This window comes from Carcharodon carcharias, chromosome 12 (assembly GCF_017639515.1).
Source record: "Carcharodon carcharias isolate sCarCar2 chromosome 12, sCarCar2.pri, whole genome shotgun sequence".
In the NCBI taxonomy this organism is placed as follows: domain Eukaryota; kingdom Metazoa; phylum Chordata; class Chondrichthyes; order Lamniformes; family Lamnidae; genus Carcharodon; species Carcharodon carcharias.
Genome location: NC_054478.1, coordinates 119631775 through 119656552, shown reverse-complemented (window position 1 = coordinate 119656552; position 24778 = coordinate 119631775). Strand labels below are relative to the sequence as shown.

Sequence of the window (24778 nt, the reverse complement as noted above, 5' to 3'; positions counted from 1 at the left end):
CTGAGTCCAGTGAGTTGGAATCAAATGATGGCAAAAAAGGCGGTGGCTGAACAATGGATCACCTTCAAAGAAAAAGTATTGCAGGCAATGTCAAGGTATATTCCCTTGAAGGGGAAAGGTAGACAAATATAGAAGGACCAGAGGGGAAGTGAAGAAACCAATAAGAAAAGCAAAGAGAGAGCATGAAAACAGGCTGGCAATGAACATAAAAGGGAATTCTAAGGTCTTCTATAAGCATGTAAATAATAAAAGGGCAGTAGAAGCAAGTACAGGCCGATTAGGGACAAATATGGGACTTGCATGTGGAGGCTGGGGAAATAGCAAAGGTGTTGAATGAGTATTTTGCATCTGTCTTTGTAAAGGAAGAAGATGAGAGAGGAGTTAATTAGTGGCCAGCCAGCGTGAAAGGCATGCTGAAAGGCGCAGCGCTGCCAGGGTGGGGAGCGGGAGGAGAGCGAGAGCTTAAGTCAGCATGGGCACAGGGGAGTGCGCAATGAAACCTCCTTGAAGGCAGAGAGCTGCCTCAGGGAGTTGAAGGATTTTAAACCCTTAAGTAAAGATTTTAAAATGCAGAGAAAAAGGTCGACACATCTGACACATTCACCTAAACATATAGGTTATAAAAATTCTGCCCAAACATTTTTTTAAAAATTGATATTGGAAACCTCATCCCGCTCTTGGATGAGGTTTCCTCAAAAATCCAAACACTTGGCCAATTCACCTACCCGCCAACCATAATATTGGACAGGCAGTGAAAAATCGAGGTTAATCAACACATTAATGCCTTAATAGGGCTCTTAATTGTCAGTGGGTGCACTGCCGACTCTCACGCATGCCCACTGACCGAAATATTGCGCGAGTGTGCAATTTCATTGGAGCACTCCCCTGACGTCGTTGCATGCTATTTTGCGCACAGGCATGCCCGCAAGCTGAGCAAAAATCCTGCCCCATCATTTAATATAGAACCTAAGGCAAATATCTCCAAATGTAAAAGACTATATAATCACCCTTGTGAACCCATATGTGACTGATGTGTTTTCTTAATTCTCTATCTGTGCTACAGCATGTTGCTCCCCCCTCGCTGCCGGCTGTGTTGGAGACAGGCTGCTGACCCTTATGCCTGGGATGATTTTGGCATGTAAAGGTGGGAAAGTAAGTTTCAATAAAGAAATAAGAAATTTACAAATGGATATGGACAGGTTAGGTAAATGGGCCAAAATTTGGCAGATGGAGCTTAATGTGGATAAGTATGAGGTCGGAAGAATAAAAAGTTGACTTATTATTTAAATGTAGAGAAACTTCAGAATGCTTCAGTGCAGAGGGACTTGGGTGTCCTCATGCATGAACCGCTGAAAGCTAGTATGCAGGTAATAAGGAAGGCAAATGGAATTTTGGCATTTATTGCTAAAGGAATAGAGTATAAAAATAGGGAAGTGTTGTTGCAACTGTTCAAGGCATTGGTGAGACCGCACCTGGAGTACTGTGCACAGTTTTGGTCTCCTTACTTGAGGAAGGATGTAGTTTTATTGGAGGCTGTTCAGAGGAGGTTCACTAGATTGATTCCAGAGATGCGGGGCTTGTCGGCTTGTCTTATATGAAGAGGGGTTGAGCAGTTTAGGCCTATACTCGCTAGAGTTTAGAAGGATGAGAGGAGATCTAACTGAGGTATATAAGATACTAAATGGGATAGACAAAGTAGACGTGGAGCAGATGTTTCCCCTTGTGGGGCATTCTAGAATGAGTGGCCATAGTTTTAGGCTAAGAGGTGGGAGATTTAAATCAGAGATGAGGAGGAATTACTTTTCTCAAAGGGCCGTGAATCTGTGGAATTCACTAACTAAAGTGCAGCGGGTGCCGGGAAGCTGAATAAGTTTAAGGAGGAGATAGACAGATTTTTAATTAGCAACGGGTTGAAAGGTTATGGTGAGAGGGCGGGAAATTGAAGTTGAGGCCAAAATGGGATCAGCCATAATCGTATTGAATGGTGGGGCAGGCTCGAAGAGCTGAATTGCCTACTCCTGCTCCTAGTTCTTATGTTCTTAAGTGTCCTCTGATCGCCTGAGCTCATGAGGGCCCTGGCGTGGTGAGAGTCTCCTGCACAGTAGCAGGAGTCCCATCTGTTACCACAGCACTCAGAGGCATTCATGTCAATGACAGAGGAGAGAATGTCCTCATCAAGAGAGCCCTGAGACGTGCCTCCAGTTGGGACAGCAGCTGCCCATCTGCCATGGTGAGGTCCATTTGGCCCTCCCTGCTTCCCTGAGAAGAACCAGGATCTGTCTGTGACTCCAAATCCCTCATCACTCTCTTGTCTTGGCTCTGGGCACCTGAGCTCAGAGACAAAGTGAACCCACCCCACCCCACCTCCTCAGAGGTTAAAGTGGGTCCCTCAGGTCTGTTGGCTGCAGTTGTTGAGGTTTCTCCTATGGGCAAAACAAACAAGGATTCTGAAGGGTCCATCATCCTTTGAGATAACTTCAGAGATGCAGGGTTCCTATACACATATACTCACCATTGGAAAATGCTAACCAGGGATTAATCCTCAACCACTTCAAAAATGCTGCAAGTCCTTAGCGTCAATCACATCAATGATTCCTCCCCGCCCCCATCCCCTTTCCACCACCCCCCCACGCATTCCCCTTCAGCACAATGTTTCCAGGAGACAGTTAAGGGGTGGTATCTCACCACCCCAGGACAACTTCCAGCCTCTCCAATACCAATGATCCTGCACCATTGGTTGGCACCCATCTCCAAAGCCTCCTTCTCCTCTTGCATGAGAAGCTCTCATTCATCACTCACAACCTGGAGGAAAATTTGCAGGGAGTTATTGTTGGGGCCATCCTTCCTCTGGGTCCCTCCATTTATCCTGCCTCCACTATGCCTATCAGATGAAAGACGTAGTGAACTTTCAAAAGTGATACTGTTGAAAAGTAGCAGCTTTAATTCCCTCTTCTGCGGAGAGACAGAGTTAAAGGGGAGAATATGATTCCTCTTCAGAACACTTCTTATTCAGAAGGGAAATGGGACATGTGTGCTTAGATGTTCTTTCCTCCTTGGCAAGGGTCCTAAATAAAACACTAGTGACACGACAGCCACCAAAATGGAAAACCAAGCTCTCAGCTGCTGCTGCTCCAATAGTTCAGTGTCACCTATGGATTCAGTGTTCCTAGTGGTCTTCTTCCAAATAATTTTTTCCAACACATGTGGATCTCTCCTCAAGTTGTCAGCGAACTGATGCCCGCATCCCTTTAAATGGCTGGTTGTCACTGACTTCCAGTTCAAGGCTGTCCCAACCCCCGCTGGACATCCCACCCGGAGCCCCTTCACTCAGCTAGTTGACTGTCTTCCCGCTAGGTGGCCGCTAATTAGTCAGAACACACTTGATTCACCATGAAATAATGATGGCAACAGAAATGAGCACTTCCATGTTCGCCTCCCTCACCCCACCATAAACCATAAAATCCAACCCAAAGAAACAGTAAAAATGAGACAAAACACCAAAAATGTAAAGAAAAGGAAACAACATGAGGCAGAGATTATGGTCTGAAATTGTTGAACTCATTGAATTGAGTTCATGGGATGAGGGCAGCTTGCGGGGCCAGGGATGCAGCAAAGGCGCTTGCCTTCTCTCTGAAGCTGTCCTCACCTCCATTGAGCTGCCAGAGAAACCCATTGCAAAGCAGGTTATATCAGAGGCTGCTAACCCTCATCCTGGAGTGGGTGGTTTTTCATTCCTTGATGGGATGTGGGTGGTGCTGGCAAGGCCAGCTTTTGTTGTCCATCACTATTTGCCCTTGAAATGAATGATTTGCTAGATCATTTCAGAGGGCAATTAAGATTCAACCACACTGCTGTGGTCTGGGGTTATATGCTGACCAAACAGGTAAGGACAGCAGATTTCCCTCCCTACTAGGGCTATGTGCTAAGCGCTGGAAAATGGGATTAGTGTAATCAGATCTTTGTTGACCAGCATGGAAATGATGGGCTAAATGGCCTCCTTCTGTGCTGTAAATGTCAATGAGTCTATAAAGGACATTAGTGAACCAGATGGATTTTTACAACAATTGGTTTCATGGTCACAATTACTGAGACTAGCTTTCAAATTCCAGATTTTTGTTTATTATTAATTGAATTTAAATTCTGCTAACTGCCATGGTGGGATTTGAACCCATATTCCCAGGGCAACAGCCTGAATTTCTAGATTACTAGTTTAGTGATATCACCTTTAAATCACCATCTCCCCTAGGGGCTTGCTGCCCATTTCCTGCCTCCATTAAACTCTGTTCCAAGAAAGCTGGAGGCACGTTGGGATTCAGATATTCAAAATTTTAGCAACTGTCTTGACCATAATCTTGACTGTTAATATTGAGTCTATAATGTGGTACTGCAGTTACATTTGACCAGACCAGGAAGGGGTGGCAGGTTCCCTTCCCTGAAGGACATTCATGAATGAGTTTGGTTTTTCGACAATGCAGCTACTTTCAGAGTCATTTATTTCAAACGCAAGCCCAGAAGGGATCAGATTATTTCTGATAGATCAATATCGCTCTTTGCCAAGATGGGTTTAGAACTCATCATGTGGTACCAGTACCAATGTACTACTGCACTGTAACAACAGCATTTGTGGCAGTGTCTGGTTGCGGCAGGGGCTCAGCAATGGTGGGGTTGTCATCATGCAGGATTCAGGGCAACCACATGTACCTTGGCTGGCATTCAATCATGGGATGGGTGAAAGCTGCTGATGGGAAGAATGGAAGATCCCAGGGGTAGTGAAAGGCAGGTGCCATTGAGGAGCTTGAATTTGGTAGAACTACAAACATCATTACATAGCCACCTATCTTTTTATCAATGCAGGGATATCTCAGCAAGCTCATATACATCACTAAATAAGAGAGAAAAATAATTTTTTTGTAAATGGTCTGATCTATTACGGGGATTATTGTATCCATTATTTATAAAGTTGTCAATGAACGTACTTGGAAGGAGTTCAAACCACTTTTCAAATCATCCTGGGTTGAACATCAAAGTGATAACTGGGATTTCTATTTTCCTCTGGACTGAAGGCTGTGATTTTCTTGTTCCAGCCCAAGCTAACCCAATCACTAATTCCCCTGTCTTCTTACCCAGTCTGTCTCTTTGCAAAATAGGTGCATTCCTTTTTTCTGAGATTTTCATGAACCCATTTTCTGAAGTGATCCTGAAACAAATAAAGAGATAAATTTAAAAATTCTCATCATGGTTTTCTAACAGAGAAAAGGCCATTCAGCATTTTGATCCTGTTTAATTAAATCATGGCTTCTTCAAAGAAGAGTCATACAGACTCAAATCATTAACTCTGTTTCTCTCTCCAAATTACTTAGCATTTACAGCCTAGAAACAGGTTATTTGACCAAACTGATCCATGTCAGTGTTTATGCTTCACAGCTGCCTCCTCCCACTTCATTTAACTTTATCTGCAGAGACTTCATTTTGATTCCTTTTACTTCTTATTAGGCTATTTTGAATATTACTTTCATTTCTCTGATCTCCTCACTTTATTGGTTTAATATCCTTTCTACAGCCCTATTTATCCTTTCATAAGAACATAAGAGCATAAGAAATAACAGCAGGAGTAGACCAAATGGTCCTCAAGCCTGCTCCAACATCAACACAATCATGGTTGATCTCCTACCTCAATTCCATTTTCCTGCACATTACCCATAGCTACTTATTCCCTGAAAAATCTGTCAATCTCAGCCTTAAATATACTCAACTCTAGAGCAACCACAACCCTCCTGGGTCCCAATAGTGTCACAAACCCCATGAGATTGACCCCCTCCTTCAGACATGCAATCATCCTCAAGATCAGCTCATACCTATGCCAATTAGCATGTGGCTCATATAGTAAACCAGAGATGACCATCCATGAAGTCCTCCCCTCTCAACCCCTTTCCAAATTCCTGTTCAGTTGCTCTGAGATATGTCTTTCACTGCTATGCCTTGCCTCTGCATCAGGTCAGCACATACTCTTTTGGGTCTTTCAGTCATAACTGAAGGAAGTGCTAACTTTCCCTTTCATTGTTGCATCCCCTAGAACTAGAACATTTCTGTTCTTCTCCTTCCCCACCACACTCACCACTTGGTTCCAAGGTGAGCATTGTGACACTGCTTCCCATTGACTTTTTCCTTTATCTGTTACAATTTATGCTTTCAAATTCCTGATATTCTCAGAAGCTGCCAGTTCTCACACTCAAGTAGTATTTGCCAGAATGGTGTAGATCGCACTTCACTGTGTATCTAATCTATGCAGTAATTGCACTGGGAGTGTTTGAAGGGCAAATGCAAAGGGACCTCTATCCTTTGATTAGCTTGTGCTGCAGCAAACTAGGGTGTGTTTTGTGAAACGGTATAGAGGGAACTGTACACCCTAGGAGAAATGTAAACAGAATGACGTGATTAGAGATTATGCATTGTAATCATAGACTTTGTTGTTACTTGTTCTTTCTAGAGGAGTCGAGAGTTGAAAAGAAGCGTGAGAGGAGCTGTGAGTTGAAAAGGAGTGCGAGAGGAGTCAGGAGCTGAAGAGAAGTGCAAGAGGAGTCAGGTGTTGAAGAGAAGCGCGGGAGGAGTCGAGAGTTGAAGAGGAGCGCAAGGGGAGCCAGGAGTTGAAGAGAAGGTGGGGGATCAGGGGTGACTGAGGGAGTTCGGTGAGGAGAGAACAAGGTGATCCTTTGAGTACCGTGAGTACAGTCGGGTAAGCACTTACTACTTTTATCGCTCAAAGGTAGTGATCTCAGGATTACCAAAAGTACCACATACTAGTCAGAGTTGAAATAGCAGGATATATCAGATGAATATGTAGCTGAAGAGATGGTGTGAGGGGGAGGGTGTCAGATTCCTGGGACATTGGGACCGGTTCTGGGGGAGGTGAGACCAGTACAAATTGGATGGGTTACATCTGGGCAGGACTGGGACTGATGTCCTAGGGGGAATATTTGCTAGAGTAGTTGGGGAGGGTTTAAACTAAAATGGGAGGGGAATGGGAACCTATGCAAGGAGTCAGAGGAGGGGAAATCAAGGGCAAGAACAAAAGACAGAAAGGGGAATAAGGAAAGTGATCGGCAGAGAAATCAAGGGCAAGAATCAAACAAGGCCTCAGTGAAAAATAGTGGGAACAGGACAAGTAATGTTAAAAAGACAAACCTTAAGGCTTAATAAATTAATAATTCAATAAAGTGGATGAATTAACTGCGCAAATAGATGTAAACAGGTATGATATAGTTGTGATTACGGAGGCATGGCTGCAGGGTGACCAGGGATGGGAACTGAACATCCAGGGGTATTCAGTATTTAGGAAGGCCAGACAAAAAGGAAAAGTCGGTGGAATTGCTTTGCTGGTTATAGAGGAAATTATTGCAATTGTGAGGAAAGATATTAACTCCAACGATGTAGAATCTGTACGGGTAGAGCTGAGAAACACTAAGGGGCAAAAAACGTTAATGGGGGTTGTATATAGACCCCCAAACTGTAGTGGTAATGTTGGGAATGGCATTAAACAGGAAATTAGAGATGCATGCAATCAAGGAACATCTGTAATTATGGGTGACTTTAATCTGCATGAAGATTGGGCAAATCAAATTTGCAACAAAACCATAGAGGGGGAATTCCTGGAGTGTATACGGGGTGTTTTTCTAAACCAGTACGTTGAGAAACCAATGAGAGAACAGGCTATCCTGGACTGTGTATTGTGTAATGAGAAAGGAATAATTGGTAACATAGTTGTGCTCATCCCTTGAGGATGAGCGACCATAATATGATAGAAATCTTCATCAAAATGGAGAGTGACGTAGTTGATTCTGAGACTAGGGTCCGAGATCTTAATAAAAGAAATTACGATGGTATGAGGTGCGAGTTGGCTATAATAGATTTGGAAATGTTACTTAAAGGGATGACGATGGATAGGCAATGGCAAACATTCAAAGAGTGCATTGGTGAACTGCAGCAATTGTTTATTCCTGTCTGGGGCAAAAGTAAAACAGGAAAGGTGGCCAAACCATGGCTTACAAGGGAAATTAGAGATGGTATTATGCAAGGAAGAGGCATACAAATTAGCCAGGAAAGACAACGGACCTAAGGACGTGTAAAATTAAAGTGTATGTGATTGGGGGTTGTGCATTGAGATGGATAGAAAACTGTTTGGAGGACAGGGAACAAAGAGTAGGAATAAATGGGTCTTTTTCCGAATAGCAGGCAGTGACTAGTGGGATACCGCAGGGATCTGTGCTGGGACCCCAACTATTCACAACATATATTTATGATTTAGATGAGGGAACTAAATGTAATACCTCCAAATTTGCAGATTATACAAAGCTGGGTGGGAGAGTGAGCTGTGAGGAGGATGCAGAGATGCTTCAGTGTGATTTGGACAAGTTGACTCAGTGGGCAAATGCAGTATCATGTGGGTAAATGTGAGGTTATCCACTTTGGCAGCAAAAACAGGAAGGCAGATTATTATCTGAATGGCTATAAATTGAGAGAGGGGGATGTGCAACGAGACCTGGATGTCCTCGTACACCAATCGCTGAAGAAAAGCATGCACATGCAGCAGGCGGTAAAGAAGGCAAATGGTATGTTGGCCTTCATAGCGAGAGGATTCGAGTGCAGGAGCAGGGATGTCTTGCTGAAATTATACAGGTCCTTGTTGAGACCACACCTGGAATATTGTGTGCAGTTTTGGTCTCCTTATCTGAGGAAGGATGTTCTTACTTTGAAAGGAGTGCAGCAAAGGTTTATCAGACTGATTCTTGGGATGGCGGGATTGACATATGAGAAGAGATTGAGTCAGTTAGAATTATATTTGTTGGAGTTCAGAAGAATGATGGAGGATCTCATAGAAACCTAGCAGAACTAGACAGGGTAGATGCAGGAACGATGTTCCCAATGGTGGGGGAATCCAGAACCAGGGGTCACAGTCTGAAGATACGGAGTAGACCGTTTGAGACTGAGATGAGGAGAAATGATAGAGTGGTGAGCCTGTGGAATTTACCACCACAGAAAGTAGCTGAGGCCAAAACATTGAATGTTTTCAAGAAGGAGTTAGATATAGCTCTTGGGGGCGAAAGGGATCAAAGGGTATGCAGAGAAAACAGGAGCAGGCTATTGAGTTGGATAAAAACAAAAAACTGTGGATGCTGGAAATCCAAAACAAAAACTGAATTACCTGGAGAAACTCAGCAGGTCTGGCAGCATCGGCGGAGAAGAAAAGAGTTGACGTTTCGAGTCCTCATGACCCTTCAGCAGAACTGATTGAATATTAGAAGAGTGGTGAAATATAAGCTGGTTTAAGGTGGGGGGGTGGGGTGTGGGGTGGTGTGGTTGTAGGGATAAGTAACCAGTGATAGGAGCAGATAATCAAAAGATATTGAGTTGGATGATGAGCCATGATCTTAATGAATGGCACAGCAGGCTCTAAGGGCGAATGGCCTACTCCTGCTCCTATTTTCAATGTTTTTATGAGATCCCAGCATTGATCCCTGTGGCACACAACACATCATGCCCATCTGAAAAAGACCCATTTATGCTTACTCTCTGTTTCCTGTTAGCCAGCCAATCTCCTATCCATGCCAATATGTTACTCTTGAAACCATGACCAGAAATTTTCCCTCATCGGGCGGGCTTAGCAGGGGCAGGTGGGAGCGGCTGGGAAGCCAACCACCACCCATGATTGGCTCCCACCTCAATTTCACATGGGCGGGCCAATTAAGGCCACACTGCATGAATCGTGAGCAGCAGCGCTGAGCACTATCTATGTGGGCGGGGGGAGGAGGGGGAGCCAGGCCTCACGCACAACTCATGCATGTATGCACGCAGAGTGCTTCAATCGCCTTGAGGCTATGTCACATGAGATGGGACATGTTTTTAAATTGAAAATAAGTTTTTATTTAATTTGCATTATCTTTAGGAAACTTCAGCCTGCTCGTGGATGAGGATTCCTAAAAATGTAAAGGCCACTTGGTCTTTTTGCCTGCCCACCAACTGTTAGGTTGGGTAGGCAGCATAAACTTCAAGTTAATTAGCTTGTTAATGGCCTTAATAGGCCTTTCAATTATTGGCGGGCATGCATGGACTCCGGCGCGTGCCCACCAAACGAAATATTGTGTGAGTGCGCAATGACCTCGGGATACACGCCCAACATCATCGCGCATCATATTACACTCATGCATGTCGGCTGTGCGCCCGCAGGCCGAATGTAAAATTCTGGCCCTGAAACTTTTATTTTCTGAAATAACATTTGATCTGGCACTTTATCAAATGTCTTCTGGAAATCTAAATACAGTACATCCACTGGTTCCCTTTTATCCACAGCACATGTTACTTCCCCAAAAAACGCCAATAAGTTGGTTAAACATAATTTCCCTCTCAGGAAATCATATTGACTCTGCCTGATTACTTTGAACCTATCCAAGTGCCCTTTCTATAACTTCTTTAATAATAGTTTCTAACATTTTCCCTATGACAGATGTTAAAATAATTGGCCTGTATTTTCCCACTTTCTGTCTCCTTCCCTTTTTGAATAGTGGAGTTACATTTACCATCTTCCTATCTAATGGGGCCTTCCCCGAATCTAGGGAGTTTTGGAAAATTAAAGCCAATGCATCAACTATTTCACTAGCTACTTCTTTTAAGACCCTAGGATGAAGTCCATCAGGACCTGGGCACTTGTCAGCCCACAGCTCCAACAATTTACTCAGTACCACTTCTACGGTCATTTAATTTTCCTAAGCTGCTCCCTCCCTTCCATTTCCTGATTTATAGCTGCTTCCAGGATCTTTGGATCCTTTATAGTGAAGATTGATGCAAAATACCTGTTCAATTCATCTGCCACCTCCTTGTTTTCCATTATCAATTCTCCAGACTCACTTTCCATATGACCAATGCTCACTTTGTTAACTCACTTCTGTTTGAAACTCTGACTATCTGTTTTTATATTTCTGGTTAGCTTTCTCCTGTACTCTAATTTTTCCCTCCTTATTAATCTTTTAGTCAGCATTTATTGCCCATCCCTAGTTTCCCTTGAGAAGGTGGTGGTGAGCTGCCTTCTTGAACTGCTGCAGTCCATGTGGTGTAGGTACATCCACAGTGCTGTTAGGAAGGGAGTTCCAGGAATTTGACCCAGCGGCTGTGAAGGAACAGCAACATATTTCCAAGTCAGGATGGTGAGTGACTTGGAGGGGAGCTTCCAGGTGGTGGTTTCCCATCTATCTGCTGCCCTTCTCCTTCTAGTTGGTAGTGGCCGTGGGTTTAGAAGGTGCAGTCTCAGGAGCCTTGGTGAATTCCTGTAGTGCTTCTTGTAGATGGTACACACTGCTGCTACTGTGCGTCAGTGGTAGAGGGAGTGAATGTTTGTGAATGTGGTGCCAATGTGATGCCAAGCACACTGCTTTGTCCTGGACGGTGTCCAGCTTCTTCAGTGTTATAGGAGCTGCACTCATCCAGGCAAGTCACACCCCTGACTTGAAGATGGTGGACAGGCTTTGGGGAGTCAGGAGGCGAGTTACTCGTCGCACGATTTCTAGACTCTGACCTGCTTTTGTAGCCATAGTACTTATATGGCTAGTCCAGTTCAGTTTCTGGTCAATAGTAACCCCCAGGATGTTGATAGTGGGGGATTCAGTGATGGCAATACCATTGAACATCAAGGACTGATGGTTGCTTTCTTTCTTGTTGGAGATGATCATTGCCTGACACTTGTATATGTTACTTGGCACTTGACAGCCCAAGCCTGGATATTGTCCAGGTCTTGCTGCATTTGGACATGGACTGCTTCAGTATCTGAGGAGTCGCAAATGGTGCTGAACATTGTGCAATCATAAGAACATAAGAACTAGGAGCAGGAGTTGGCAATTCAGCCCCTTGACCATGCCCCACCAATCAATATGATCATGGCTGATTTCATTTAGGCCTCAACTCCAATTTCCCGCCCTTTCCCCAGAACCTTTCAGCCCATTACTAATTTAAAAATCTGTCTATCTCCTCCTTAAATTTATTCAGTGTCCTGGCATCCACTGCACTCTGAGGTAGTGAATTCCATAGGTTCATGGCCCTTTGAGAAAAGTATTTCCTCCTCATCTCTGATTTAAATCTACCACCCCTTAGCCTAAAACTATGGCCTCTCATTCTAGAATGCCCCACAAGGGGAAACAGCTGCTCCACGTCTACTTTTTCTATCCCCTTTAGCATCTTATATACCTCAATTAGATCTCCTCTCATCCTTCTAAACTCTAGCGAGTATAGGCCTAAATTGCTCAATCTCTCCTCATAAGATCAGCCCTGCATCTCTGGAATCAATCTAGTGAACCTCCTCTGAACCGCCTCCCCTGCAACTACATCCTTCCTCAAGTAAGGGGACCAAAACTGTGCACAGTACTCCAGGTGCGGTCTCACCAATGCCTTGTACAGTTGCATCAACACTTCCTATTTTTATACTCTATTCCTTTAGCAATAAATACCAAAATTCCATTTGCCTTCCTTATTACCTGCTGTACCTGCATACTAGCTTTTAGCGATTCATGCACGAGGACACCCAGATCCTTCTGCACTGAAGCATTCTGAAGTTTCTCTCCATTTAAATAATAAGTCACCTTTTTTATTCTTCCGACCTCACACTTATCCAAGTTAAACTCCATCTGCCAGATTTTGGCCCACTCACCTAACCTGTCCAGATCCATTTGTAAATTTCTTATTTCTTCATTGCAACTTACTTTCCCACCTATTTTGGTGTCATCTGCAAATTTAGCTATCGTACCTTCTATCCCTGAATCCAAGTCATTAATATAGATTGTAAATAGTTGGGGCCCAGGGCCCAAACCCTGTGGCACACCACTCATTACAACTTGCCATCCAGAAAAAGACCCATTTATCCCGACTCTCTGCTTTCTGTTGGTTAGCCAATCCTCTACCCAAGCTAATATATTATTCCTAATTCTGTGTGATCTTATCTTGTGTATTAATCTTTTGTGTGGCACCTTATCAAAATCCAGATATCCTACATCAACAGGATCCCCATTATCTACTTTGCTTGTCACATCTTCAAAGAACTCTAGTAAATTAGTCAAACACGATTTACTCTTCATAAAACCATGCTGACTCAGATGGATTGCATTTTGACTTTCCAAATGCCCCATTAATAATGGATTCCAACAATTTCCTAATGACGGATGTTAAACTAATTGGCCTATAGTTTCCTACTTTCTGCCTCCCCGCCTTTTTGAATAAGGGCATTATATTAGCATTTTTCCAATCCACTAGAACCTTTCCAGAATCCAGGGAATTTTGGAATATTATAGCCAATGCATCCACTGTCTCCGCTGCCACTTCCTTTAAGATCCTGGGATGCAGACCACCAGGTCCTGGCGACTTGTCACTCTGTAATCCCAATAGCTTGCTCAGTACTTTCTCTCTAGTGATGGTGATTGTTCTAAGTTCCTCCTTCTCTATACCCTCTGCACTACCTGTTACTATTGGAGTGGTACTAGTGTCCTCCACCGTGAAAACTGAGGCAAAATATTGATTCAGCGTCTCTGCCATTTCTGAGTTCCCCACTATTAACTCCCCAGTCTCATCCTCCAAGAGACCAACACTCATTTTAGCTACTCTCTTTCCTTTTATATACTTGTAGAAGCTTTTGCTATCCCCAGAGCATTACTCTGGATTACTAGTCCAATGACAATACCATTACGCCATCACCTCCACCTAAGATATAAAGCAGATTCACACCAGCCTCCAGTGGAATTGGCATTCCGCCATGGCAGACACCATCAGATAATCCCTTTGTGTTTTTATGTCAGCGTGAAACTGATCTTTGGCCTTCTTGCCATATTGTGCCCCTCTGCAGACCATGGCACCCTTTGCCAACACGGCCAGAAAATTTCAGCCAAGTGTTTGGTGAGTTAGTGTAGGGGGAGATTTACTCTGTATCTAATTTGTGTTGTAATTGCTCTGAAAGAGCTAGATGGGAAAGTTTAGAAGGAGCTTTGCCCTGTGTCTAACCATGTGCTATACGAGTGATGGAAATATTTGCTAGGACTGTAGGGGTTACTTTATGCTATATCTAATTCAAAATGTTTGTCACCTTGTTGCATTGATGGGACATTGTAGACCCAACTCTACTCTTTAACACACCCATGCATTTCTTGTTCTAGGTATATTTGATGAAACAGCGTATTGGGTGCTATACTCTGTCTTTCTCCTGGATTAGACCAATCTTGGGAGTACCTGATGGAGCACTGTATAGAGAGTTTTATTCTAGTGTCTAAACCGTGCTGCCCCAGTCTTGGGAGTTTGATATAACAGTTTAGATGAAGCCTTACTCTCATAGAATCATACAGCACAGAAGGTCATTCATCCCATCAGACCTGGGCTAGTTATTTGAGCTTCTAACTTAATGCTGCACACGAACCTTTTTGCCATAACACTGACAATTAGCCCATTTCAAGTTCATGTTCAATTGCCTTTGAAAATTCCAGTGGAATCTGCTTCCACTTTCAAGTAGTGCATTCCATATCTTTATAACTTTCTATGTGAAGAAATGTCTTCTCATTCCCCTTCTAATTCTCTTGGCAATTGTTTCAAATCAATGACTTTTGGTTTATTAACCACCTTGCCACTTTGACCCTACTTACTTCATCTAAAACCTCATAATTCTGAATACCTCTATTAAGGTCCCTTTGTTGCTCTAAGGAGAACAATCCCTACTTAATTTCTCCATGTAACTGAAGTCCTTCATCCCTTCATCATTCTGGTAAACTTCCTCCGTACTCACTCCAAAGCCTTGACATTCTTCATAAAATGTGGCAACAAGGATTGTGCAAAATACTCCAACTGAGGTCCAACCAGTGATTTGTAAAGTTTTTGCAGTACAGTCCTTGGGCAGGATTTTCCAGCCCTGACACCGGTGGGCATCGTCACAAGCAGGACAGGAAAATTTGGAGAGCTGTTATAAGTCAACAGCTCTCCAAATTTCCCCATGACGGTGTCCGCCAATGTCAGGGCTGGAAAATCCCACCCCTAGCTTCTATTTTGTACTTGCTCCTATTTTTAAAGTCAAGCATCCTGTTTTTCTTAACCATCTTATCAACTTGAACTGCCACCTTCAAAGCTTTGTGAATGTGCACCCTCAGTTCCCTCTGCTTCTGAACCTCTTAAAGTAGCCCCATTTAGATTATACTGCTTCTCCATGTTGTTCCTTCCAAAGTGCATCTTTTCACAGTTAACCATAAGAAATTATATCTGCCATGTATCTGCCCATTTCAGCTATCCAGGTATTCCTGAGCAGAAAATGCTGGAAATACCCAGCAACATTGCAGTATCGTGCTCCATAACAGCCGTGGGAGAGTTTGATGGAAAAGTGTGGAGGGAGCTTTATGCTACTGATAATCTATGCTGTACCAGTGCTAGGAAGGTTTTAAGAGACTGTGTAGACAGAGGTTTACTCTATAGCTACCCCCAAGTATTACCTACACGTGTTTACCTGTTCTCAGTGAATAGAAAGGGTAAACAGAGATTTACAATGTATTTTAGGGCAGAATTTTACGCCTTGTGGGTGGGCGTGGCCCAACCCGATGGGGCGTAAAATAACGTGAGAAGACGTTGGGCAAGCATCCTGACATCATCCCACTCATGCACAACATTCAGGTCGGTAGGCATGCGTGTGAGTCGGAGCAGCATCTGCCACCAATTAAGACGCCACTTAAGGCCATTAAAAACCCAACTGAATCCGATTTTACGTTGCCCATGTGATTTCACACTCATCGCATGGGCAAAACAGGCAGCCAGACAGCTCGCATTTTGCAAAACATCATCCAAGAGTGGGATAAAAAGGGTCAGCAGCATTGTCAGTGTGAGTAGTGAGGAGTTTAGGAGATAGTTTGCTGCTGATTGTTTATTTGATCTTGACAGCTTCACCTCTGTTCTGAGCTCCATTCTTTGCATTTTTAGGCCTCACTTCAGGACTCATTGGTGTCTCCAAGATCCCTGGAGGATTTTGACCGTGTGGACCCTTCCAGGTATCAGATAGTCTTCTGTTACCCTGGTCATGTGGATTGCAGTCTCCACTGGTGGCACCTCCTCTGAAGAGGAAGAGAGGGGCAGAAGGAAGAGGAGGCCAGGTCTCAATGCAGCTTCCAGGGGAGCAACCTGTGGGAGAAGATGCTCAGGCACAAGGGGTGCAGGGTCAATAGGTAGTCCAAGGCGGAAGGGGCTGCAAAAGACTCCACTATCCTGCTGCCAAGGTTTACTGGAGGTAATGCAGCTACCTCAATATGTCTGAAGCACAATGCCAAAGGAGGCTCCTCGTCTCCAGGGAGACAGTGACCTCTATTTGCCAGATGATTGGGCCCGAGGTCACCTCCAACTGTATGGTTGGAAACTCATGCCACTGGCTCTGAAGGTCATAGTGGCCCTCAACTTCTTTGCCTCCGGCACTTTCCAGGGGTCAATGGGGGATCTTTGTGCAGTGTCCCAATCGGCTGTCCACAGTTGCGTCAAGCTGGTGGCAGAAGCTCTGTTCAGGCGGGTAATGACATTTATTCATTTCTGTACTGATGAGGTCAGCCAGTCTGAGCGAGCCAGAGGCTTTGCAGAAATTGCTGGGTTCCCCTGCATCCAGGAAGCAATCAACTGCACACATAGCCATCAAGGCTCCAGCGGATCTGCCGGGTGCCTTCGTCAACAGGAAGGGATTCCACTCCATGAACACCCATACAGTGTGTGACCACAGCACACAGATTCTGCAAGCCTGTGCACAGTACCCTGGCAGCTCCAATGATACTTATATCCTCAGACACTCCCAGGTGCTGAAGCTATTCAATGCTCAGCCCGACTGGATGGATGGCTGCTGGGTGACAAGGGTTATCATTGAAAAGGTGGCTTATGATGCCTCTCTGCCACCCAATAACAGAGGCAGAGCAGCATTATAATAGGATCATGCCTCCATCAGGGCAGTGATAGAGAGGACCATAGGTTTTCGGAAGGTGTGCTTTGATGCCTGGACCATTCAGGGGGAGCACCACTCTACCCCCCAGAGCAGGTGTCACTGACAGTGATTGCATGCTGCATTCTCCCCAGTTTGGCACTGGTAAGGGTGGAAAAGGACCTTGATGCAGCTCCACAGACCACAGAGGATAAATCCAGTCGGGAGTCAGAAGAGGAGCACGGTGAGGAGAATGCTGCGGACATGGAGGCAGACCTCTGGATCCTTCAGGGAGGCAGGAACATCCGGGATGCCTTGATCCAACGTTCCTTCAGCTAGGCTGCCAAAGATCTGCTTTAACCTCATGCCAGGACTGCCTCCGCCATCACTAGCAGAGGGGCAGCTGGGCTGCTGCTGTCATCCAGAATGCCCTGAGAGGAGCCTGCAGAGTGGACAAGCAGCTCATGCGCCAATGTGAGGTCACTCTGTACTTCCCTGCTTGCCATTGATGGATGGACACCTAGCTGGGCTACTGGATACCTCATTCATCTCCCACACTGGCACTGAGCAACTGAGGTCATTGCCTATGTGTGGGCTTGCAGCTCTGAGCCCAATCCCAGAAACCCCTGATACTGTTCATGGAGTTGCCTCTCTGTGAGAGCTACCAATCTCTCAATTGAGGAGGCAGTGCACTCGGCCATGAGGGTCAACGCAGTGCTCATGCTCCGCATGGACTCCTCCACAACAGAGACTATGGCACGCAGACCCTCATGGAACTCTGCCAGATCTTCCCACACATCCTGCTGGACATCCAGCATCTTCCACCTAATATGACTCCAGAGGCGCATCATCTACCTTCGACTCAGCATCGTTCTGGACTCCAATCCTCCAACTGCCGACGCCCTGGGCACTCTCTGCCTCTGCCTGCTCCTCAAGCTAGTGTGAGGTGCCCTCACTGCTGTGTTCCGACACTCTAGCCGAGGATCTAATGCCCACCTAGGTGCTGGTATCTGTGCTGGTGCCTGATTCAGAGCTGGTATGATGCAGATGATTGTGAAGCCTGACGGTCCTCTGAAGTCAGGGGTGTCTCTTCGGGGTCCTGCGACTGAGTGCGTGCTGGTGAATCTAAGGGAGAACAACAACATGTCATCAGTTTAAGTTGTCACACAGTCACTGTGCATGCCAGGCACCCTGGTGAGACAATGGAGATCTGCATCATGGTGCCATCATCTTTCAATGATCAAAGGGGAATCCAGTTTTGAGGTTCCCATCAATGATGCGAATACACAAGAATGTTTGCACCATCCGAAACTCTCACCTCTGTGCACTACACACTTATCTTCATCTGACACCCCAGCCTCTCCACGACTGGTTGACTGAGGTGCGTGGCATCTCTCCAGCTCCAAGGCGTCCTGCTCGAATCTGGATAGGATTAGGAGGTTTGGGGGCCTCCGTGACCTTTCAGTGTTGTTATGGGTCATCTTCTCCTGAAAGGCTAGAGGAGCATGGATTATTCCACTCTCTATCTGCAGCACCATTGCAGCCTGGCCAACCCCATCCTGGCCAACACCTTCCAGGGCACATCCAAGTCATGGCCCTCGAGCACTCACATCTTGGCTAGCTCTGGCATTGGCACTCAGACTCTAACACCCCTGAGTTCCTCGGGGGGATTCCAAACCTTAACACTTCAACGTACTGATCCATGTCAACACGGTACCCTTCCCAAGTGCAGCAGGTCGTTAAATGTTTTGCAGCACTGCAAACAATGCACTGCACAACATGGTGGCTGCTGACCTGCGCTGCCACCTCCTCCCAAGTTCTTTTTGTTAGGTGTGGCAGTCTCCTCCTTCTATCTCTGGGGACAAGCGTGTCCCTCCTGGTAGTCACCTCCTCCAGGAGGACTGCGAGGCACTTGTCCGAAAACCAGGGGGTAATAAGTATCAGATGGATGTAAATTAATTATTAAATTTATTTTTTCTATGCCAATAAAGGTCCGACCTCCCCTCCTGTCTGGCATCTCTAGCCACACTTGAGGCTATAACTTCGGTATTCAGAATGCTGCAAATATGTTCTTCCCTGGCAGCCTTCAAAGAGCTGCCTGTGCTGTTTTTAAACCAGCCACCAGGTCACCATTTGGACCCGATAGCCGATAGGCTCCCGCCCCCACCTGGCCCTTCCTGATCATTGGGAAGACGCGTTTCATTCTGGACAGGCCTTAATTGGCCAGCCAGCATGAAATCACAGTCAGGGGCCGATTGTGGCAGCGGCCCGTTTCCCGACCGGTCGTGAGCCCGTTGATCGTGCCTGCCCACCAAGGGTAAAATTCAGGCCCAAGTGAGCTGAACCAACCCTGCGTACTTTTGATGGAGGGGTCTACTCTAAATTTACTATCCTACCCTGCCCAGGAAGTGCTTGATGTAGAGTGTAGAGAAAGCTTTACTCTGCCTTTAATCCATGCTGTAACGTACTGGGAGTATTTGGAGGGCAATGCAGTGAAGGTTTACTCTATACTCCACCCTTGCATTGTCTGGCCTAGATTTGTTTGATGGGAAATTGGAGAATGAGCTTGATTCTATACCTAACTTAAGTTGTAACTGCCAAATATCAGTCTGTTTAAAGATAGTGCAGAGAGAGTTTTACTGTTTCTGGTGGGCTGCACCTTTCCTGGGAGTGGTTGATGCCAAAGTGTGGAGGAAGCCATGTTCTGTGTCTAACTGTGCTCTATAACTGCCCTGGAAGTATTTGGTGGAACAATGTAGAGGGAGTTTTATAATTTGCTTAATCTGTGCTACTCCAGCCGTGGATTGAAATGGTTGTACAGAGAGCTTCTAAGTATGCAATACTGGCCCTGTGTGTACTTGATGATATTGTGTGGAAGGAATTTTACTCCCGATCTAACCACTGCTCTACCTACCCTGGAAGAATTTGATGGAATACGAGCTGATTAAAGTGGAAAGCATTCCATTCTCAGTGCTCTCTTTGATAATCACACAAGCCATTAGAAGCAGAATATGTATTGTCTGCTCAATCTTCTGTAGACTCTACCTGTTCCTTGAAGATTACTTTAGCTGAACATTGCCCAGTCTTGATAAAACTGGGGCTTCTTTTGATGGTGTTCAACACATCACTGTTGTACATGGTTTTGCATTGATCAAAATTCTCTGCTTGAAGAGGGTAGAGCTGGTTGATGTTTTGCTCCTCAGAAGAGCACATTCCTATAACTTCTGTTGTCCCCTCACACATGGTCAGCTACCCATCCTGTAGAAAAGGAAGAAAATGGATCAGAACTTGAGTTTCAGGAGCCTTTGGTATCAAACACTAACAATTTGGAAAAGAATAGGAGAGAAGATGAGATCAATAGACACCGAGGGCAGAATTTTCCCACCCTGCCCATGATGGGTTTCATGGCGGGAAGAAGCAGAGAATCTAGTGGGAGCCAAAACATGGGATTCGCGCCAGCGTGAAAACAGTTTGAAATTCTCCTGATGGCGGGTTAATGGTGGGTTTGGTATCCTGCTGGATAGTGATATGAATGCCATTTGCATTCATTACCATCTCCTGAAGTCTTCTCGCTGGAATCGCCTTCCAATCTTGCGACTGGGAAATCACACCAGTCTGAATCATGTTTGAAAAAGAGTGGAGTGCAGTGATCAGACCTCATTCGTTTGCAAGTTCGAGGTGGGTGCAACATTCATAGCCTACTACCACAGCGCTGTGCTGGTCTCGTTGCAATGCCTGTGGAATATGACATTGTGGTCACTGGACCCACAATTGTAGGAAGAATGGAGGATTGAGGAAGAGAAAAGTTCAGCACTCTTAAAGTCATGAGAAAGAATGAATTAAAGTCGGAGATTATGCAACATGTCTAATTTCAACAAAATGAGGATATGTGGAGGAGGAAGAGTATGTGGGGCAGAGTACTGATCGCCTTTGCAGGACAAGCGAAAATTTCAGAGAGAGCTTTAACCATAGAAAGATTGATGTAATGAAAACAGGAAAGCTTGTGATGGAGGCTAAAAATTAAATTGGTGTTCTCAGTCAGCCAGTAGGATTTCTCTTTCCAGGTATATGACAAATGTTGGCAGGTGTGTAACAGTTAGCTGAGGGTACCCAACCCAGGGAGCGAAAAGATGAGTGTTTATTTGTGGCAAGAAGGTTCCAAGGAAATGTTTCCTGTGTATATGGAGAAGATTCTACAGGGTAATTTCAAACTAATCCACCCATTGGAAAACTGACAAGAAAGGGTGGAATGTTGATTTTACACCCTACTTGCTGTTATTCTCCATTAAAGTCAACGTTGGGCAGTGTGTAAATTGGCATTTCATCCAATCCCATCTGGCAAGTTAGGTTAAAAATTCCTGCTGAGCTTCTTTGGCTGCTTGTTATCTTGAACCATTTCTTCTTTCCCTGCTCTGCTGCCAAATTTTGGATTGTGCCTTCCTCCATTGTTACTCCTGCCTGAATGGATTCAATGTAATTTTTACATGTACTTATGTTTGAAGAAATGCTGCTCTTTTCCAAATTTACAATTCTGAATGACTTGTATTAGTTTTAATATAATCATTGAAATCTTTCATTGTGAATGACTGTTGGAAGTTCCTTGTAATTTTTAGGCTACTGTTAAAGTTACAATGCTGTCATTAATGTTTGAAGATTTGTGTCGGGAAGTAGGCTAAATTAATCTAACAACAGGAATAGGCCTACAGCCTAGGATTATTATTACTCAGCAAACAAATGGAACATAGTAATGGTTTCTTCAACTTCCATATTATAAATAGATTTCCTAAAAATGCTTCCTAGCATTTTAATCACTATTTCATTTGCAGAATACGGTAAAGGGAAGTAAAAAGAGGAAGGGGACATCTTACTGACTTTCATCATGAACAAAAGACTTGTGATTTGGTTAAAAAAAAATTTGGTTACAACTCTTTTTGTGGTGCAATCCTTGCCCTCCAATTAAAAAGTCAGATGGGGGAGCCTGCCCATGTCTCACAGCAATTTTACACTGGGAGCAGTGTTAATTGCTTTCAGGCAAGACTTCCACCCCTTTTTCAGGAGAAAATCCTGCCTTAGAGGCCAGCAGCTCTGTAGGGCTAGCAGCGTCAGCTGGGAGCAGTGACAGTATTATAAGGGTCTGGCACATACAGCGAGATTGCATTGAACTTGAATGCCTCGCTACTTGCCAGAGTAAATCGCTGAATGAAATAAGTCAGCAGCTAGCCGACCCATGAAGCCATTGTTAAAAAATTTCCTTCCAGGCGTGTACCGCCGCCATTTTGCGGAGTGTACAAAACCAGCGGGTGCAGAAAATCCTTTGTACTGCATTGAACGCCGACACCATCTTGAAAGCCTGTAAGCTCTTAAAGCTGTACCCGCACTTTAAACATTTTTAACATGGATCACAATTCCACATTTCCAACTCCACTTGGACTCAACCAAGGCCCAAATCAGTCACAAAATTGGGGTCTTCGGAGGAAAATATTTTTAAATGCCAGCCTTGCTCCAGATTTCAGCAAGAAGTCTGCAGACCTGCAAACAACAGATGATCCAACTCTAGACAAGGCAATCCGAATAGTTAGGCTGTCCTAGCTATTCAAGCAACACGGAACAATCCTAAGGAGAGAAAATACAGCATGGAGCAGAAGCCAAGCCTCAGTTCAGCTTATCAGGTCACAAAGATACAGGGACAGTCCAAGTCAGGGAAAGCGATTCCTGAACCAGCCATCAGAGTGATCTTGTCAGCGCTGTGGTGTGAAGTGTCCTCACAGGAAAGATCAGTGTCCTGTGAGTACAGCCCAATGCTTCCACTCTAACAGACAGGGACGCTTTGTGAAGCTTGCAAGTGAAAACCCCAGCACCACTCAGACATCTCAAAGGTATTCCATAAGCTTGAGACCAAAAACCTAGAAGGCACAGCCATGCTTCTTGGGTGAGGCCAAAGATTGTGGTTCTTCATTTTGCAATGCTAACATCCTGGTAAATGGTCATTTAACAAATATTAAATTAGATTCAGGTGCCAGCATGACAATCCTATTATCAAAGAACCATGGCTCAATGACATCTGACTTTGAACAACGGACACTCCATTTTATAGGGCAGGGAGAGCTCGGCCCCCGGTCATCAGCATGATCCTGGAATCACTGAGGTATGGCAGCAAACTGATCTTTGAGCTGATGTACATCATCCATAACCAGCCTTTCTCTCTCCTGAGCAGGGATGCTTGCGTAGCCCTGGATCTTCTCTAGACATCAGAAGATATCAAGACTGTCATTAGCTAGCCAGAACAGCATGGTCCTGAGTACTCAAACACTAAAGAGTATTCAGACTTGGATTTTGCCTTCGATCTCTCTTTGCGGAGCTGGTTTGTCTATTATTATTCCCAGAGGTCCCAGAAAGTTCCCTTGATCAGACCAACGTACCGCCCACGAGATAATCATGGCACCTCCAGTGGAAGCAATACCAGAGAATGACCAGCAGTCTGAGAACCCTCTACCTCCAACTGCGATGATGGTACAGCTGGTTGACACAACAACCACTGTGCACATGTTGCAACTTCCAACCAGCACACCACAATCACAAGGGATGCTGGAACCTGTTAGCAGTCTTTCACCATTGACAACAAAAAACAGATGTGAGCGCACCACTCAACCTTCTTCTTGCCACAAGAACACTCAGAGAGCTTTGAGATGACCCACGTGGAAAAAGAAGACGACAAAGCAACAGCAAGATGACGAATACCAACCTGCAAGATATGATCAAGGGTAACAGCAGCCATTGATCAAAGCAACAGCCAAACTGACCAGGCATGGTTCAACATTAAGCAAGGGAAGAGAGAATGAAAGCATACCTACATGTCAGTCCAATCTCCCAGCCAACAGCAAGAGCCAGAACCAACAGAGCCTACCACTCCACTGACAGAATGGCGAATGAGATATGGAAGGGTTATAAGGCCTCCCAACTGCCCGCACCTCTAACTTTAAAGACTTGAAGGAGGAGATGGGGTAGTGAGAATGCTGTAATAATGTTAATACAGTAATAATAATAATGTTGGAATAGCACTAAGACAATAACAACTAGGTAAATGGATAAGACTAACAACAATGTAAGACATGAAATAAACTAGTGTAATTTGATGTAGGAAAAGGGTCTGGTACATACAGGGTTAATGTGGGACTGAGTACAGTACCGTCCAACCAGTAATGTAAGAAGGCAAATAACCCAGACACAGAGTCAGTGTGATGTTGAGCAGAGATCTGTTAAAATCCAGACATGGAGATAGTTCTTTGCCTGTACCCTTTATGTATGTATATATTTACAAGCAACTAATGAAGACTTGCTGTTAATATACAGAAGACCATGAAGATTTCTTTAACAGGCACGTTCTGCAACCAAGACCATCCCATCAGTGGCCAAAACTGGGACTACAGGCAGTCCCACTATACTGAGGAGCCCAGGTAAGTGCAAGGTCAGGGCTTTCGGAGAGGGGAGGGACCTGAGTGAGGTGTGGGGCTGGGTTCAAGAGGCTTGGGGGAGGAGGGGTGAGGTGTGGCTAAAGAGGGGGATGACCTTGGGGTGGGGGCCTCAGGTGGGCCCTTTGGGCCTTCAAAGGAGGTTCTCCCCATCCCCCACCCACTTGCCTGACACCAGCCAGCAAAATCAAAGCTGCCAGGCTCCCCAGTCCCCCGCCACAAGCAGAATACCAGTGGTGGCATTATGAGGCCCTTAAGTGGCCAATCCTTAACAGTCCCAAGGGAGGGTGGGCTGCCCGATGCCTTCCCAGGCCCCCGTAAAATTTCAGACACATCTAGGGCAGGCATGTCTGTGAACGGA

The 24778-nt window shown here is 45.0% G+C and overlaps 1 protein-coding gene across 2 annotated transcripts in view; it reads right to left on the bottom strand.

Moving 5' to 3' along the window:
• The window catches only part of trpm2 (transient receptor potential cation channel, subfamily M, member 2), a 543973-nt gene that overhangs the window by 482708 nt on the left and 36487 nt on the right, over positions 1–24778 (bottom strand). For both annotated transcript variants that reach the window (XM_041200804.1, XM_041200805.1), the window contains exons 2-3: positions 19994–20206; positions 5124–5197 (exon numbers count right to left, since the gene is read on the bottom strand). In XM_041200804.1, the coding sequence (XP_041056738.1) occupies positions 5124–5197; positions 19994–20191 (272 nt within the window). In that variant the 5' untranslated portion in view covers positions 20192–20206. The remainder of the gene's footprint in view (positions 1–5123; positions 5198–19993; positions 20207–24778) is intronic.